At 46.4% G+C, this 19,827-nt stretch overlaps 1 protein-coding gene across 1 annotated transcript in view; it reads left to right on the top strand.

Annotated features, from left to right (window-relative positions):
• Positions 1 to 19,522, top strand: part of efnb2a (ephrin-B2a) — a 31,768-nt gene extending 12,246 nt beyond the window's left edge. The window contains exons 2-5 of the mRNA XM_039818161.1: positions 1,267 to 1,550; positions 11,277 to 11,369; positions 12,645 to 12,755; positions 15,249 to 19,522. Coding sequence (XP_039674095.1) covers positions 1,267 to 1,550; positions 11,277 to 11,369; positions 12,645 to 12,755; positions 15,249 to 15,655 — 895 coding nt within the window. The 3' untranslated portion in view covers positions 15,656 to 19,522. The remainder of the gene's footprint in view (positions 1 to 1,266; positions 1,551 to 11,276; positions 11,370 to 12,644; positions 12,756 to 15,248) is intronic.
• Positions 19,523 to 19,827: the final 305 nt, after the last annotated feature.

Here is a 19,827-nt window from a genome sequence, read left to right as displayed (position 1 = left end):
GAAACAAGGTCATGTTCCATATTTGTGCTTGGAAAAGGACTTCAATAATGACACAATTATCAAATTAGTTTCCAACTGGTTTTCTGTCAGTCGACTAACAGCTCAATCGACTTCATTGTTTCAGCTTTAGTTCACAGGGGCCATTTGTTTTTGCTCACCCACACACAGAATGCACAGAACCAGAAGTACGTAATATATGATCAACATGTTACACCTAAATGCTCCCACTAGATATTACCATCTGATTATGTAGCCAGTAATTACAATGCATTCCTGTCTATTGACTTGCACCAGTATTCACAGTATGCTATAAAAGGCCTCCAGGGCGTCCATGGTTAACATTTCAAATTGTATTCAAACGCGGGGCAAATTGGTTTAGCAGATAAATACAAGGTTTCACCTCCAACTCAGGCTCCAACTGTGAATGTGTGTGTGTGTGTGTGTGTGTGTGTGTGTGTGTGTGTGTGTGTGTGTGTGTGTGTGTGTGTGTGTGTGTGTGTGTGTGTGTGTGTGTGTGTGTGTGTGTGTGTGTGTGTGTGTGTGCATGCAATCACAGGAATGCTGCAGGGGCTCTCAGTACTCGGAGACTAAATGTTGCCATTATTTTACTTTTGGGAAGAATTTAGGGAAATTCAACTCCACTCCCAGACATCCCGCTCCAGGCTCTGCGTCTAACTGCGTGCGTGTTGCTGCTGCTGTTCCCTCTTGTTGTGATTTTGCATCACCAAGCTGGGCTTTTAGTGTGTTTTTTATTTAAATTTTTTAAATTTTAATTTTCTGTTTTGTATGCCAACGCCGCTCTGCCATTTCCCCGGCATCCGGGAGCGCGTCGCCGTCTCCTCATTTATCTGGTTAATTATTCTCTCTTTCCATCGCCTGCCACGATGCCGAAGAAAAGCTGTGATTTTATCTTCAGATACGGGGGGTCACTTTGCACACCGCGCACATACACGCACACGCACTCACACACACACACACACAGAGACATTTCAGATATGGGGTCACTTTGCACCGCACGCAACCGCACACACACACACACACACACACACACACATTCCGTCATTATCCCTCATCATCTAAAATTAATGGACCCGATCAGTAATTACCACATCAATAATTAAGCCGACTTCTCTTTTTTTTTGAAAGATATGGAGAGGCTCAATGGCAAACACTCCAATCCGCAATGCATAATGAATGACGTATCATCAGTTTTTCTGCATCTAACTAATATCCTCTTTCTCTCTCCCCCCCGTGTCTCCTTTTCAGATTCGTGCCGGGCCAAGGCGTGGTACTGTACCCCCAGATCGGGGATAAGTTGGACATTGTGTGCCCACGCGTGGATGGCGGCGGGAGCGACGGCGTGGAGTATTACAAGGTGTACATGGTGCCTAGGGAGCAGCTGGAGAGCTGCACCATCACCAAGGCCGACACGCCGCTGCTCAACTGCGTCAAGCCCGACCAGGACGTCAAGTTCACCCTCAAGTTCCAGGAGTTCAGCCCCAATCTGTGGGGCCTGGAGTTCTTCAGGGGGAGAGACTACTACATCATCTGTAAGTACACGGCTCTCCCTGGAGGGATCATACGCTAGGACTAAACAGCCTCAAACCGTTTGGGCGAGGTTTAGGAACCAGCTGTTGGTTCTTGGATTTATGGGCCGAGTTTGTCGTGTGGTGAAGGGAATCAGCTTGGGGTATCATCACTCGAAGTTGGGTTAGCAAAAAAAGTATATTCGTCTGATTTCTAGGAAATATCGAATAGCACTTAATATAAGACACAATCACCTAACACGTGATATTTCAGTGCGATGCAGGGACTGGGTTTTAGACGATGCATCTTGAAAGAGTCTTGGAAACCTCTTGTTTTGTGTCCTATCTCAGATGAAGCAAGCTTTTTTTGGACATCTCGCGAGGTTTTTAAGCTGCTGTGTTTTTCAGTAAACTTTTTTTAAAAAACACATTTTACTATTTTGTTTGTAGTCCATATTGCATTCAGTGCTGCTCTCTCCCCCTAGAGCGGCACAGTTGATGCCGTTGATGGACAGTCTGAGCCACGTAGGAAATAAGTGAAGTAGATGAGGCTGAGGTAGAGGTTGAGGGGAAATTTGTCTTCGCTTTATCAGAGCAGACATGGCATAGAATTCCTTGAACATCCAAGTTTGAGGCGATCCTGAGGATGATTGCCCCCTAGAGATCCTACAGCTTTGAGCACATAGGTAAACATTTCAGTTCCATTTTAAACTAAAAGTCCATTCAAAGCACTATGTAGTGTTTCCAAAGATTCCCCCTATGGGATTTGCTTCTTGTCTTGAAGCCAGACCTTTTTAAAGTTAAAGGAAAAACGTCAGCATGCTTAAAGGTCCAGTGTGTAACGTGTTTAGTTGTTCATTATCGAAATCTGTGTTGCCCGTTCACAAACTTGTCCTTTTTCATGAATATTTACCACCACCATAAATTCCAAGTATTCCTATTGGCAAAAAAAAGTTCATTTTCAATTTTGACAGCGTCAAACCCCCCCACCCCCCAGGCTCACAGTGCAGGTGTGGCCACTCGGCTTCGCTGATTGCCTGTGATGTACTAACTCCGTCCTGGGAGGAAGTTGTGATGCGGTTTAGCGACGGCCCCCTGGTTTGAAACATGGGAGGTGGACTGAACCATCTGTGTGGCGCTGATAGGGGGTGTTGGGGTGGGGAGTGGAGATAGGGCCATCTGTGATGCTCTGCCACAGCCATCTGTGAGCTGTCACAGTAGGGGAAGGCCATATTTCTGACTGAGCACAAGGAAGGGGAAGAAAGGAGAGAGGAGGAAAGACGAGCAGGAAAGACTGCTTCTTAACAAAGCAGTCTGTAGTGGTACAGGAAGTCGGGTTTTGCAAAAAAACATACGTGCAAGGTAACAGCTAATTGTACTGTAGTGTATATAAACCCCACTTTAAAGTGGCTGTAGTGGGCGACTCCTGTGAATTGAAATGTTCCTCTGAGCTCCACAGTACCCAGAAGTCCCGCAGAGAGATCTGTCAAGCAGTATGCTCATTCAGTTCTACCTAATAAGTCAGTTTTAAAGCAAATAGGCCACAGTGGCTGCTCTGTCACTAATGTGTCATAGCCACAGGATGTTTGCATGGCGGGGCACGTCTTGCAGCGTCAGAGTCTAACAGGTACTTTTGTGGTCCTTCAGGTGAGACACGTGTTCAGACAAATATGTCAGGGCTAATATATAGTGAGTTAAACGCTTCACAATGGCAGTAGGCAAATGCACACTACATTTTAGTGTAAATTAAAGCACATACAGTGTCTCACAAAAGTGAGTACACCCCTCACATTTTATATTTCATTATATCTTTTAATGGGACAACACTGAAGAAATGACACTTTGCTACAATGTAAAGTATTAAGTGTACAGCTTGTATAACAGTGTAAATGTGCTGTCCCCTCAAAATAACTCAACATACAGCCATTAATGTCTAAACCACTGGCAACGAAAGTCAGTCCACCCTTATGTTAATCTCCCATAGAGGCAGGCAGATTGTTATTTTTAAAGGCCAGTTATTACATGGATCCAGGATACTATGCATCCTGATAAAGTTCCCTTGGCCTTTGGAATTAAAATCATCACATACCCTTCACCATACCTAGAGATTGGCATGGGGTACTTTCCATAAAATCATCTCTCAATGCAAATCAAATTAGCTATTAGGCTAACTGACATAAAACCATGCCATGGTGTCATTTCTTCAGTGTTGTCCCATTAAAAGATATAATGAAATATTTACTAAAATGTGAGAGGTGTACTCACTTTTGTGAGATACTGTATAGGGCTATCTGACCGGGGTGGATGCACACATAAGTACACCTGTGCAAGAATGCAGGTGCATTAGCATCCACACCCACAGAAGCCAAACAAACCGTTAGATGTGTTGTGTGTGTGTGTGTGTGTGTGTGTGTACTACAAAGGCTTTTGACTGAAGAGGCGCAGACATGATCATCCTCCCCTCGTCTCCCTCCACCCGAACGCTGCCGTTAATAATTGATGAGCCGATGCCGGTGTTTACTTACCCCGGTTCTCCCGGCGCTCTGCCTGCGCGCCCGCTGCTGAATGTGATCGCATTGCGGTGGATCAGAATCAGAAGATGAAGACGGGGTCAAGTTCAGGTTAATGCAGAAACATCAGCAGCAGCGTAGAGCATCGCGAGGTACATGTAGGCGTGCGTGTGGTCAGGCAGATACACGCGCGTGAGTACAAACATGCAGCATTCCTGTGATTGCCTGCACTTTCACACACACACACACACACACACACACAACAAAAACCCACCACAAACACACACGCCCACACACACACGCCAACACACACACCCTCAGGAGGCTGGAGCTGCAGGTCAAAGCAGCTTCATTGTGCACACACAGCTGTAGCAGTACATACGCCCTGTGACAACAACAACAGCAGTTCTCTTGACTCTATCTAAATATCTATTATACCCATATCTCTCTGTGGCTCTCTATTCCAGCCTGAACAGACGAGAATATTCAATTTCCCACCTCCTCGTGTTAAACCCCCTCCTCTTCATCAGCCTGTCAAGTAGGAACGGAAATAACGGTGGGAAGTTCAATTCGGAACTTTGAAAAGACGGGCTGGAAAATCCAATTTTGCAGTTCTTGCAAATTCCCTTTCCCCCGACATCCCTGCTCCTCCATCCCCCCCCCCCCCCCCCGCCCATCACAGCTATCCAAAATGCTAATGCGCAGCCTTAAGAAGGGAGAGAGGGGAGCTGCTTCTCCATTGGAGTGTGTCACGTCTTTGCTGTTAATTGCCTCTTCTTTGCTAGCTCTGGCCCCAGTTCTGCAGCTTTAACAGCCCACTGCAGTCGCATTGTGGCGCTACGTCGTGGACTTAGTGCTGTTCCTTTTTTTGTTGAATCGGCCGCTTGAAGAAGCTCCAGCTTTGCATGGGTAAACACCAGGAGTACGGCACAAACAAACAAACACACACACAAAAGCAGACGGAGTGAGAGAAATGCGCCGAGGTGTACGTAGGTGGAATCAGACGCACTTTTTACCTCGCCGTGCTGGAGTGAGCCAACGTGTGAATCTTTGCCTGTGGGCGTTAACTGCGTGTGCCTATGTGTCGGCTGAACAAGCTATGGGAATGAATAGATACATATGCACTCAGGGCTCGCCCCCCTACATGAAAGCATCTCAAACTTGTGCCTGTGTGTGTGTGTTTGTGTGTGTCGGACCCCTGCTTTCCCTCCAGCACTGCTGTCCAAGCTCCATCAGAGTGTGACGCCGCCTCAGAAAAGTTCACCGCGAGGATTTCATTAGTCTTTTGGAGTGAGCACTCGATACGTAATTAATTAACCGGCGTTTAATCCTCCATTTCTTCTCACAATTGCCAAGGCCCCCACATCAATGCTACGGATCGGAGTCTCAACCAATTGGATTAGCGCGCCCTTGTGTTGAGTATTGTGCCAAGGCTAGACCTAGATTAGATGAGAGTTTGCTCCAACACCACCCCCCCCAACTTCAAAACCACCCATTGAAGCAGCTGTGACATCAGGCCTCAGCATTTGACTCTCTTATCCTGTACTGTCACTGCAGCGAAGACTGACAGGTGGCCAATAACACAACAAAAAACGGATAGGTGTGTGAGTCTGTGTTACTAGTCTGCTCGTATGTGGTTTGTCGGTGTTTTAAGCCCCCCCTAACGCACTAGGATTAGGCAATGGTTAGGGTTAGGGTTAGGTGCCTTGAAGTCAACGGTCGCAGCGCTGCCTGGAAGGAGACGTTGGGGGGCTTAAAACACCATCGAGCTCGTATTTGTGTGTGGTTGTGGATTTGCAAAACGCCGTGTCCTGTGTTTGCTTGCGTGCGTAGAAGGGGCTGCTGTATGTCTGCAGATTTCTCTCGCTGCGCCTACACGTGGGCGCGTTTGTGCATTTCTGTGCATGCACATGCGTACGTACTTCTGTGTGCTTTTTTTCTTTCTTTTTTTTAAAGTGGCAGCGCACAATGCGGCTCCAGTTGAGAGCAGATGTATTTGATGTGATTGTTTGCGGCAGCATGGCCTGCAGCCGAGAATGTAGTGGGCTGGATGATTACATGAGCTAAAGAGAGAGAGAGAGAGAGAGAGAGAGAGGGAGAGGGAGAGATGAGTCAAGAGAGAAAGGGGGCAGAAAGAGTAACAAAAGCGAAGGAGAGCAAACAAGAGTGAGAGGAGGGACTGGAGAGAGAGAGAGAGAGAGAGAGAGCAGAAAATAGAGCCAAAGGGAATAAGGGCATTGCAGGAGACAGAGCGAGAGAGAAGATGAGCTAAAGAGGGCAGAAGAAGGACACGGCTGAAATTACAGTCAGAGCAGACATGCACAGGGAAATTTCATCAAGACTCTAATCACCTTTCGCCTCAGTCACAACAGAAAATAGTCCCGTCACCTCCTTGCTACTCTGATTGCCGTCTGAATCCCAGGCGAGCTCTGACGGGGAGACATTCCTCTCACTAAATTGTGTTATGAATTCAAAATGCGCTTTCAGGTTTTTGTCTGATTGAAACCATCAGTTCTTTATTCACCCCGATACGTCCAGATTGGGGGGATGGCATTATGATCACGTTATCATCACGGGAGACAGGTTTATTCAAGTCAAATGCTACGATGTGTCTGTGTGGCTAGGAACTCTCAGGCCAACTCTGCTTTTTTTGCACCCACAACCACTTATCGCTGCTGTGATAACCACGCGTTAATAACTTCAACTTAAGTCCATTTAAATGATGGATTTAGAATGTTTGTGTTTTGAGAGAGAGAGAGCGCAGTAGTGGTGGTTATTAGACAGCTTTGGGTATTTGGGGCGACCCAGCTTGGGCCTGGCCCTGTTTTCTGCGGGTCACCCCCCTGTCACGGGTGATTAGGGCACACGCTGGTGATGGGTATTAACCAGCCCGTAACCCCAGCGCTGTGATGATGGCTTCGCGCTCCACGGCAAACCCCCACGGATGGCAATTACGCTCGGCGTTTAGATCATAGCTGCCTTTGTCTTCCTTTCGTCCCCCCTTTTCTGGGACACGTCGTCACTCTGTCCATCCGTTCGTTCATTCCCTCGCCGTGTGCAATACTCTCGCTCTCCCTTCCTATAGCTGTCTTTCGGAGATCCCGCTCCAGTCTCCTGTTGCCATGCCTTTGCTCTGTTCCATAATGAGTGGACAGGCATTGTCTTTTCTCAGCGGTGCATTGTGTGTTAATTATACCCGCAGAATTCGACAACGTTAGCGACGCGGCTTTCAGAGTGTACTTTCTCAGGCTTTACAAGGCTACAGATAGCTCCCTATTGTTAACTCAGAGTATTTGTAAACATGCTCAAATCTTTAAAATGCCATAAAAAGGACATTAGAAATATCAACACATTAAACATTTGCTTCCAGCTGATCAAAGTGACACGAAGACTAACTGCTAACACCACTGTTTGAACGCGACGTTAGCTAAACTGCCATATGCTACTCTGAAACCAGCTCTAGATGTAGGCGTGTAGAGATATATTGATCTGGATCGATATATCGATTCAATGATCAACCATCCAATATCATTGATGCAAAGGGAAAATATTGTAGTTTTAAATTTTTTCTGAGTCGGTTATCTCATATCGATCACATGCCCCTGAATTGTTACGAATCGAAATCGCATCATGGCGGACTTTGCGATGTGAGCAGATGTTGTATTGTTGTCCAAAGAATCAATATAATATTGTATCATGATAAAACCTGGGTTTTACACCCCTGTCTAAATGCCAGCACAGTTATCTGTAGAAGTGGAGTGTGTCTCGCTATTTGCTAGTCACATCAGGAGAAGGCAGCTCACAATTGACTGTCTCGTTAAACGCCGGGTGATTTTCCACTCTCTTGATTGGATAAACGGGATGGAAATTAAGTTAAGGAGGGTAAATTAACTTAGGGAGGGTGAGGACGGGCGGGGGTGGGGAGACTTGCGGTGTGTTTACGACATGGGGGTGGGATTGTGGTTGGTGGTATGCTGGCGCTAGTTTTACAGGTGGCTCTAACACACGCAGGCAGTCAGTCACACACTTCTGCTATTTGTTTGAAACTACATGTGACATGTGTGTGTGTGTGTGTGTGTGTGTGTGTGTGTGTGTGTGTGTCTGTGTGCGCACGCTGGAACACTTTTTACTAACCCACTCAAGCTGTCACTTTGGTCTCAAGTGGTACTTTGTCACAGCCTGTGAGGGATTTTTCCTGATGGCCTTTTTCCCCTGTTGCAGAGCCTGTTTTTGCATTTGTGTGTGGTTGAAGGTGTGTGCGTGTGAATGTATGTATGTATGTGTGTATGTGTATGGGACTAGTCTTCTTCAGCCCAAAAAAAAACATCTTAACCACATTGCCTGTTCGAAAGCAGTCTGTAGTTCACAGTCAAGATGGAGTGAATAGTGAAGGAAAAATCAGATGTCGCTTTTCCTTTTTCCACACAAGCCGAAGTATTGGATTTATCTTTCTCACTGTTTTTTCTCCCTTTTCCTTCTTGTACTCCCTCACCTGTCTCCCCCTCCCTGAGTCCTATCTGGGTGCTGTAATGCCAGCTAGTTGGGGACTTAATCCATTTGTGAAGCTCTTGTATGAACCACGTCTATCTCTCCCACCCCCCCTTCCTCCAATGTGTTCCCCCCAGCATTATGGATTAGCTGGTTAACTGTAGCCAGCTAGTCTGTCGGCCTGGCCCTGTCTGGCTGGGTTGAGGAGGGCCAAGTCATTCAGCCAGCCGTAGACCATTCAACAATCCCATTCTGTTTAAATCCAAGTCAGGCTTGCTGGGACTGCAGCCTTGGCATAGTGAGTGTGTGTTTTACTCCGCATTTAAAGGGGAAGAACAATCTCAAGTTTAAAATGACTCCGGATTGAAGAGATTTTTTCTTCTTCTTTTAAATGTCAAGGAAATGTTGCAGCCCCAAAAAAAGGCAAAAAGGTTTTTGAAGGCATTACAAAAAGGATGTTTCAGTTTTTTTTAGCGTCAGTGTAGATGGATGTTGATGTGTTAAATGGTTTAATAGGGCAAAGGGAAAGGAGGTGATACAAGTGGCGGACCTAAATAAACCTTCTGTGCAGTTGACCGCCCTTCACACCCTGTGAACTCTGACCTCTCAGGCACCAGCGCCAATGAGCGTGCACGCACCGCGGCATCCCACGCTCCCCACGCCGCAAACACAACCGCACTAATGCGCCTTCATCGTGCCGATCACTCTGCCGAGTAAACAGCGTTAAGGTGGTTAATGAAATCCTGCATGATTGTAAAATTCACGTGTGTTGTGCTAACAGGTTTATGGAATGAACACACGCACGCACGCACGGACACACACACACACACACACACACACACACACACACACACACACACACACACACACACAGGCACAGGAGCACAAGCCTTTAAGAAGCTTTGTGTGTAATGTGCTTTTCGGGCTCCACTGGAAAGCCATAGGTCAGCTAGAGAAGGAGACAGGGGGAGAGAGGAGGCGAGATGGAGGGTGGGAAGGAGGGAGGGAGTCCTTGTTAACATGCTCTTTGTGTCCGCTCCCATCACCATCTTATTGAAGCAAGGGGATTCGGATCAAAATGATTGGTAGCTGGGAGGGTGGAAAAGGAAGAAGAAAAAAAAAAAAAAAAAAAAAAACGAAAGCGACAACTGGGAAGAGGAGGAAGAGAAAAGCATCAGACTATGCAGAGCTTCATCTCTACAAAGCTATTTCAATCAGGGTCTCGGCACCCGCCTTCCAATCCCCTCGCAGTTGATGGAGAAGCTTTGAGTGCTGCAGGAATTGGAACATGTTGAGATGGCGACGGGGGGGGGGGGGGGGGGAAGTGTGTTCAGGGGTAAAGGGGTTTCATGGGAAGAAGGTAGAGGCTGCAAGGTGAGGAGGAAACTGGGGAGGATGGGGTGCTGTTGATGGGAGGGGAAAGAGAGGAGAGGCTTGAGAGGAAGCAGAGGGGAGGGGATGGGGGTCAGGGTGGCGGGGGGGGGCAGTCGTATAGTGAATGCGGGTCACTGCGCGCTGGCGGGAAGCCAAGCTGCTAAGCCCTGGCAGCTCGTTAGCCTCTGTGTTAGTGACCTGATAGACCACAAGCCCTACCCCCCTCCCTTATTGCCTGTTCCCTTTCCCACTCAGGATCAGCTAGCTGCGGTTCTGCCCAGCGGCCTCCGGGGGCAGACCGGCAGAGAGGCGGAGTGTGGCGGCATTTTGTCGTTGTGTGGGCCACATCTGTACAAGAGCGACAACAAGTAGAGCTTTATTTGATCAGAAGTGCGGTTTCCATTTTTAAAAAGGGCCCGTACAGCATCTGCTTACAGGGCCCGTTTTGTTCCTCCTGTCACATGTGGGACATGTCTCGCTCCGCCCCCTCCAGATTCCTCTCCCAACATCTGCTGCTGTCCCTTAAACACTGTGTTTAGCGCTGCTCTTCTGTTTTCTCCTGTGTGTAAATGTTTAGTTTTTTTTAGCTCCTTTAAGCTCTTTTCATCTAAGGGCCATTGAGGTATTCATCACGTCCCTCTATTCCCTTAATTTCACTGCCTCTCCTGGAAAAGTGCCCTATTTCTTTTTTTAACACATTCTCACTACCCCCCCCCCCACCCTCTCTGTTTACCCGCTGAATATTTTTTTTCCCATCTTGTCAGCAGGTCTCTCCATCTCTTTAAGCCTGGCAGCAAGTTTGGCTTTTACATCTGAGCATTTGAGGGCTTTAAAAAAAAAAAAAAATCCCAAAGTGTGTTCTTTAATAACCGGCTACCTCTCTCTGGAGCGTCGTTAGCGCTAATGCACGATAAACCGCAGAATTTCCCCCGCGGCTCGCCAACGTGGCCGCTGTCGTGGCAGTCATGGTCGCCTTCCCTCTCTCGGTCTCTCCCCCCTCTCCTCACCTCCCTTAACTGCCTTCTTCACGAGGCCCATCAGCACAGTTAGAGATCTTACAGTCACAATTACTCAAGCTAATTGACTTTGGGGATGTGAAACATTCCAGCGGAGCAGAGCGTCTGAGGTGATGAACAGGTGAATTGTGATTTTATTAAAGGGGATATGACTCATAGCCTTCCTCAGCAGAAGGCTCTCAGGGCCCATGTTGTCTTTGGGAACTGGCTGTTTTTATTCCGAGATGAGAGGCTTAAGGCGTATATGGCAACACGCTTTCCCCAACGCATCTTTTTTTGTGCCAGATGCTCGCAGTGACAGCTCATTCTAACCTTGTCCCTTTCTCTCTCTCTCTCTCTCTGTCTCTCTCTGCCTGCTGTAGCTACATCCAACAGCACCATGGAGGGCATCGACAACCAGGAGGGGGGAGTGTGCAAGACCAAGTCCATGAAGATAATCATGAAAGTGGGACAAAGTGAGTATTGTATTATTGAATTACAGCCGTGAGGGCCTGCGGGGCATGAGCAGGCAGCCACAATGCCGAGCTAGTACATTGTGCAAAATAGTGTGAGACTCTGAAAATGCCCTAATAAGGTCATAGGAGGCTGTGCAGCATGCAGCTCCATCGTCTCCATGACACCTGGGGCTGCGAGGGGGCAGGAGATGTAATCTAGCGGAAGCCTAACACGCTGAAACAGACACACACACACACCCACAAACACAGTCACACACTGTTGTGTATGCTTGCATGGACACATGCACTGGAAGCATCTGCTGTTATATGCTCTTTCAACTAGAAGCCTTTCTGCACATTAAATCTAGTTTGGAGGCCCACAAACACGTCATTCTCATGAGTCCCCGTGTGCACGCTGCGTCTGAATCACACACCGGACAAATCAGACGCTTTCTTAATTCTAGCAATAATTATTTGTACGTTAGTTGCCTGGCTGCCACCCAGAGTAGTCATTTACCTGGGGTTTAGCCGTTTCGTCAACACCGGCTCCAGTGCTACTGAGAAACGCTGAAGGTCAGGGAATGAATTGTAGCGTCTACATTTGGAGGAAGAACGGAACAGGTGCTGCACAGGCATGGGAATGGTTTCTGTTGCCTAATAGTAAATAGTAAGTGAAAATCAGCTCCGGTGTTGAGAGTTGCTCACAAATCAGTGGCTTTATTAATTGAAATGTACTATTAAGTTTGGTTTCGGTTCGGTTGAGCTTGACGGCGCGTAGAGTTCAAGCTGAGACTAGTGATTGTAACAGCAGATGCTCAGTGAATTACTCCAGCATCTAGCGTGACTGTTCAGCATCAGAACCACTGACACAGTCTAGCAGCATTTGGAACCAAATGGACCCAGTACAGAACCAAAAACAACTCTTTGTGGTTGATTACAGTGATATATGGGCCCTAAATAACCATACGTACAAAAATGGTTAGCTTGGATATGGATCTAGTTTAAGAAAATGTGGCTGCTAGGTGCACTGTTGAGGCATTTACAGGTTCAGAGTTTTGTACGAACTTTCCGTACAAAATGCCATCTTTGTGTTTCCCTGGTTTGCTGCTGAGACTAAACACCAGCAGTTCACCTACACAGGACAGCAGGGTCGGAGATACCCAGCTGATGAATGACATGAAAACATGAAACTAATCTGAACCTATCCCTTACCATGGCCATAATCAACGTAGACACGCACTACAGTGAAAAAGAATTCCCCATTAATCCGTATGCATCTTATTTGCACTTTTTCAGATCCCTCTGATCCTATTTCACCCAAAGACAACCCCACCAGAGTACCCTACCCTCCCAAGCATTCAGATGGCAAGGAGACCTACAACCCTAACGATGTGCTGGAGAAACCAGGTGAGACCCCCCTACTCGCAGCTTAAATCCCGGGAAATTGGTAATTGAGTGGAGGATTTATGGAACCAATTTGGCATTTGGGCAAGCGATTGTTCAGTGCAGCTAAGAGCAGATAAGTAAGTAAGCTAAGCAAGTGTGTGTGTGTGTGTGTGTGTGTGTGTGTGTGCGTGTTTTGCGAGAGTCACTGAGGTGTGCGTGTGAAAGTGAAAGGAAAGAAAGGTCAGCGATTCATCAGCCGGTAATTGAATGTTGCCCATAAAGCTGATAGGCATCTGCGGCCTCCCAAGGACTTATAAGGTATCTCCGCGCTGGCCCCGGTCCAGCCTTAAACCCGGCGCTTAAGCGACATTTTCAAGAAAATGATCTGATCGCTGTCTGCCATCTTTCTAACGACCTGTTCTTAGTACAGACACGCACTTGTTTCTGCACCGAATCACAACTCAGACGGACGCGCGGCTACGTGCAGGCCGCTCTTATCTCTACTATTATATTGCAGTTAAGAATCTCCCGAGAAGAAATTCAGACCGACAATTTCCGCAGCCAGCTGTGCTCAGAAAAAAAGAAACAGGAATGGCCCAAGAACAAAAACAACCCCCCCCCCACCTCCACCCCCGTGTCCTCTCTCATTAAGGGCGTGGCCTCACCTGACTCTCTCTGTTTTCACTCCCAAATCCATCCTGACCTTGAGCATACAGATCTGCCATTCTGCCATGCTGGCACTGTTCTCTGCAGACATCAGCATCTTGCTCTCTCCATCTTCCCGTCTCTCTCTCTCGCTTGTGTTTTATGTCCCAGCCCTCCGTCCCGTCAGCTATCGGGAGCATACGGGCGTCCGAGTGCTACGGGCAGAGCGTCTGAGGCAGCATAATCCCCTTGTAAAACAACGGAAGGGTCCTTGCTTTGGGCTGCCTGCCATCCTGGATCCACCCAATCCCCCTCCCCCCACCCCTCACCACAGCAAAAGCACTTTGAGGCCCTCAGGAGAACAGCGGCAGACAGGGAGACACAGTAATCCTGCCTGCTCAGGGAACACGCTCTGTCCCGGGGAGAACAGAACACACCGCCCTGGAGGTGTTGGATGGGAACCAGAATGTCCATCGCTGCGAGTCAGGGCCCAGCTTGGCTTCCATAATTGATGTCTCATGAAGACATCAAATATTTCTTTCTTATTGTCTTCCCTCCGGGGTAGTTAGTCACAAAATTAGGTTACTTTTTTTTTTTACGTCTTTTCAAAATGCAATTTATCTAAGTGCCATTTGCCTGTATCTAGCCCAGCTATTGTATCTCCTATCAGGCTGTGCTCGTCCTAGTTTCAAGGTTGCCGTCTCCACCGGCTGAATTTGAATAGCCACCGATCGAATGTGACCTTCATACAAAGAGCCCTCTATAGGCGGGCTTCACTCTCAGCCACTGTTCTGCTGGCCCCTTTCCTTCACCTTCACTGTGACTCGATGAAAAGATTGTGAAGAATGAATTTGGAAAGGCAGGAGAGGAATGTCGAAAACACAACTTCCTATTTTTCCTGTGAAGGGTTCTGTAAGCTTCAACTGAAGTGTTTTGGATCCTCGTACAGCATCTCCCTACACCCTCCTGGTGTCAAAATGTCAGACAACCACTCAAATGATTTTGTCGACCGATCGATTACTTTTAATCGACAGATCTGTTCAACTGAGTTTCTCCGCAAAGAATCATACACAAGTTTACCAGAGATGTGCTCAGAAGTTTCTTGGAAACTTCTTGTCTGCTTAACAATTTCTTGGAAATGAATAATTACGCAGTCAAAAGCACAAAACAATGAGGATCGCTTAAATAAGCCTAGTCGACTGAGACCAAAACGACGGATTCGACGACGGAAGCGACTCAGGGCTGGGCTTTTTGTTTTTCGTGCGTGGGGCTTAAAGAAACAGGCAGTAACATGCAGGCGTTATGAAAACGATAATGTGGTTTTTTTTAAACATGAAAGCATGTAAAAATGTTCTAGTAGATACCCAAAATAAAAGTATGAACCTGAAAATGAGCATGGTATGGGACCTTTAAAACAGATTTAATGTCGTAACCTTAGTTTGAGAAGTGTTGGGGACACAAAACAGGGGGTCTGGGGTCCTCCGCCAAAATGTTTTCTATTTAAATCCCATTTCCTGCATTTCTACATACGTTTAGGGACTGTGGAGATACAAAATCCAGGAAATAATTAAGTTGATCATAATGATAAATCCCTCCAGAAAAAATAGTACTAAACTACTCATAAGAAATGGACGTCTTACTATCTTTATTGTTTAAAATAAGGGCCGGTCACTGAGACTTATAAATGAAATTAATATCAAATTAATTTGAAAGTGGTGTGGGGGGACACAAACTGGATTTGCGCCCTCGAGTTTTCTCTCTTTGTTCGATGGTCTAAGGTTCCCACAATGTAATGAGAGTTTGACTCTGAGATGCAAACACATGGCTCATGTAGTCATTTCGCTCACGCTGCCTCCCTCTGTCCCCCAGGTGTGGCGCCCAGAGAAAGCGGCGACACTGACACCGGCGGAAAGTCCTCCAGCGCCATCGGCTCCGAGGTGGCTATCTTCGTCGGCATCGCTTCGGGCAGCGTCATCTTCATCATCATCATCATCATGCTGGTCCTGCTGTTGCTCAAGTACCGGCGGCGGCACCGCAAGCACTCGCCGCAGCACGCCGCCACGCTCTCCCTCAGCACCCTCGCCACGCCCAAACGGAGCGGCGGCGGCGGGAACAATAACGGCTCGGAGCCCAGCGACATCATCATCCCGCTCAGGACTGCTGACAGCGTCTTCTGCCCGCACTACGAGAAGGTCAGCGGCGACTACGGCCACCCGGTCTACATAGTTCAGGAGATGCCCCCGCAGAGCCCGGCCAACATCTATTACAAGGTCTGAGCTGGAACTTTGAAAAAGCAAGAGACTGAACTGGAACAATCCCGGGCAGAGAGGGTTTTTAGTTTCGGCTGGCGCCGCCAGCACGCCCGCAATCACTCTCGCTCTCTTCTCTCCGTCTCTGTGTGTCGACTCCTCCTCCTCCTCCTCCTCCTCCTCCTCCTCGTCTCTGATGTTTTGTCACTGCTTTTTTTCTTTATCAAAGTTTTGCTGATACCTTGTTGCTGTGGTTTGGTCCCAGTCGGTGCAGACGGGACGGGTGAAATGCTAGCGCTGCCTCTCGTGCTGCTGCTGCTCTCTGGGGCTCTTGGGAAATAGAGAGGACCAGCTCTTCTTTCCCCAGCGCTGCTCCCTTGTTTTGTTTTGTGCACCGCAGCCAGCATTGTGGGGTGGGGGGGGGGGGGGGACTGAGTGTTGTGTAGAAGAGAAACGTAGACAGATGCACAGCAGGGATTTTCCTTTTCCTCGGATTGGGACAGACGGACGGACGGATGTATGGACGTGAAGGTTTACTGGCACGAGAGGAGGGGAAAGAATCTTTGGCCTCACCTTTTAAAAGAGACTACTCGCTTGGAAAAAGAGAGGGAAAGGGACAGCAAACGAAAACGAGTGAGGAGGAGATATAAAGGAAAATATGGGCTGAACCATGAACTCCCAAAATGGCTGCCCTCCCTCGATGCACACTAGCCAGAGAGATGCTCTGTGGATTAACCAGTCGGACGAGGGAAAAGGGGGGGGAGAGATTCTCACAGCGATCCTCCTCCGGGACTTTCCTGACTGACTCACGGAGATCACGCATTCACCCTGCCACCCACATGCTCACCATCACATACAAACACCCCCCCCCACATACACACACACACACACACACACACACATACTGTCTCACCAGTCAATGTGAACTGTTTGGGTTATAGTGTGGATCGCACCATCTCTCCTCATTTCCCAGATATGTTTTTCAGCAAATCACTTCTTTCAGATGTTACTTGAAGGTTTTAAGGAAGAAAAACAGATTATTTTTTTTTTGTACTGTCAACATTTACTGATGTTTTTTTGCTCGTATCTGGTTTTCATATCCCAGTTTAGTTCAAATGCAGATAGATGTTGTTTTTTCCCCCTTCCTTTAGTGACATGTCATATCGTACGTGACGTTCAAACACAAGCGACCCAACAGTGGCCAGGAGTGGCGAGAGCGTGAAAAAAAAAAAGAGTGAGGATTTGTTTGTTTTTTTGTATTTCGTGCCCCCCTCTTACTAGGGAATACTCGTGTGAGGTCTGCCCAGGTGGCTCCTGGGAAGAGTGGAGGACTTTCATATACATAGAGCAGCACTTTGAACTCCTTTTTGGTCCCTCCACTCTTGGCAGCAGTCACAGAGAGAGACGCGGTGATAGCTAGAGATGGGCGAGCAGCTGGATCCCGGCTTTTTACACGGGGAAAGTGTAAGGGCCAATAAGAAATCCAACTGGCCTTACTGCCGTTTTTTTTTCCGCATCAGGTGAAGAAGAGGCCCGAGATCTAGTTGAGGTTAGCATAGCTGGCTGAAACAGCTCTAGGTACTGTTATGTTTACCCCTGGGGGTCCAGTGATGATTAAGGGTGCCCTAAGGGGCCCAAAAATCAGCGTTGACCGGTGCTCTCCTATTCTTGTTTGAAAAAAAAAAGAAGCACAGGGACATCTTCTTACATTGTCACTGTTTCTCAATCTCCATTAGCATTTCCATATTGTGAGTTTTTGATTTACTTCTTTCTCTTTTATTTTTTTTTTACTTACTTTTTTTTTACAAAATAGATGTACATTTAAAAAAGGACATTACGCAGAGGAAAAATAAAAAAAAATACAAATAAAAAGAATTTATTTATGATAGACACATAGAGCACAGGTGTTGTCAGGCGGTATGGAGAAGAAGAAGAAGAAGAAGTAATGTTAATATATTATGGTATAAGTGCACATTATGCAATCTAGGTCTTTGATTATTTGATAGGTCTCAACCCACTGAGTCACGTATTTTCACGAGCTGTCGTCCACAGACACAGGGCTCAGTCCTGGGTAAGAGGACCAGGGGAGGGGCAGCCTGGCCCCCGGCCCCCCCAGCCCCAGCCCCTGCCCCCCGAGCCCTGGGCCCCTGTGCCCGAGGGGAGGAGAGTTATCTGACCCAAAATAGCTCACATTGGTGTACACAAGGGCAGAGTAGCTGTGTCTCCCACACTCACTCAGTGTAGCATCTCCCAAAGGATAATTATCATCCCCCATTCTCCTCATTCACACCTTTCATGTTCTCTGTGCATGTGTGTACGCGTCTGTGTGTGTGTGTGTGTGTGTGTGTGGCGTGTTGAGCAAGTCTATATTACAGTGACTTCACATTCATTGATATCTTTGGCTTAAGATCATAATCGTGACTTAAGTTGTTCCCAGAGCGTGTATCAGCCTATCATCGACATTGTCATTCGTTTCATAAAAGAACATCAAATTTCACCGAAAAAGCCAAGCCTTGTATGATCTGAGGTTGTGCCTCTGAGAGGCCGCAAAAATCTGCAAATATGCAATTCTTATTTATTTTTTTAAATCAATTCTGAGAAGAAGAAAAAAAACAAAACAACCCCCCACCTATGGAAAGTGTTCTTAACCACCGAAAGATGTAACAACAAACAAACGACACAAAACTAGCAAAGTACGTCACACAAGCCTGCTGTTAGTTTTTTATTTCTCCCGCATTATTTGTAGTATTATTTGAACCTTTTTTTCTGTTTTAACCATGTGCCGTAGTACAAAGGTCAACTGTGAAAAATGAAACCATTAAAAAGCATACATATACTGTATATCACACCTGAACAGGTATTTAAGAAAAGATGAAAAAGACACACACACACACATACGACAAAGAAATGGCTGTTTAGTTGCTCTCTGTCTGCGGCAGAATATGACAATCTTATTAGTTTCTTTGAATCTGACGTCCTTTTCTTAGCCGCCACTCGACTAACGCTCTCCCAACATAGCGATGCTGTGAGAGTCTTAGCACAAAAGGCTAGGAGAAGCGCCTCAGGCTTCTGTAAAATGCCTTGCTCGTATGGTCAGCCCTTTGGTCACTTGACTCAGTAATTTTGCACCGTACTTCTGTAGGTAAGGAACTGTAAATACATTAATGTTTGTATTGTATATGGATCCTGGGTTGTTACAATAGCCTTATTCACCTTTTTAGGAAAGTAAATGGAAAAAAAGAAAAAACAGTACAGAAAAAATGAAATACACTTCAGTTAAAACAGAGCATACTACTTTTTTGGTAAATAGCTTATGTAAATATTGACCAGAACCCAATAAAAACATTTTTTTATAAACTCTTAAAGTAAGATGTTTTGTATAAAATTTGAATTTTTTGCTATGTATTTTAGCTAGCGCTCGATGGAAAGCCCGTGTCCTCCCCACCCCTTTTGCACTGTTTCCATGGTAATTTGGTTTTAGAAAAAAAAAAAAATGAGAGAAAAGTTGCCAAACCGACTGCTGCATATTTGTGCCATAAGTGTGTACCATAAATATTTATTGAATTAGTTATTATTTTTATTTTTTTTCTCTTCTTCTTTTTTTTTCTTCCTGTTTATGATTTAACTTGAGTCCAGTTTGTAAGTAACACAGTATTATATTTGCATTGTTTTGTTCGTTTGGCCCTGGTTTTCTTTTTCGTCATGTCATGGTCACCGGGTGGCTGTAGCCCCTTGTTCTCCCCTTTCCTTGCAGTATGAGACGGCCAGGCTGGGAATAAAATGTTTTAATGTTCAGAAATTTAAAACAAGTTCAAAGTGAGGATTAAATGACACACATTCCACCAGTCTGTTACAAACTGAAAATGTTTTTCAATAAAATGTTTTTCCTATGGACGCGCTGTCTGCCTGTGTTGCTCTGTTCTGCGTTCACACACTGCATGAATAAACCATGTCTGTGTGTTGGGTTTCACACAACTAGATAGTAAAAGACTTCATTTAATTATTCATCTCAGTGTAAATATCCCTCCCCCCCCCCACCCCCCTGAAATCTACACCTATAATGTCATTGGAAAATTTTTAATATAATCAAGAAATAGATGGATGGGTGGATGGATGGATGGACGGATGGATGGATGGATATTCAAGAAATATCCTAGACCTACATCAAACCTACACCCAAATATGATCTCATTCCAAAA

Source organism: Perca fluviatilis, chromosome 12 (assembly GCF_010015445.1).
Source record: "Perca fluviatilis chromosome 12, GENO_Pfluv_1.0, whole genome shotgun sequence".
Taxonomy (NCBI): domain Eukaryota; kingdom Metazoa; phylum Chordata; class Actinopteri; order Perciformes; family Percidae; genus Perca; species Perca fluviatilis.
This window is presented reverse-complemented; position numbering and strand designations above follow the sequence as displayed.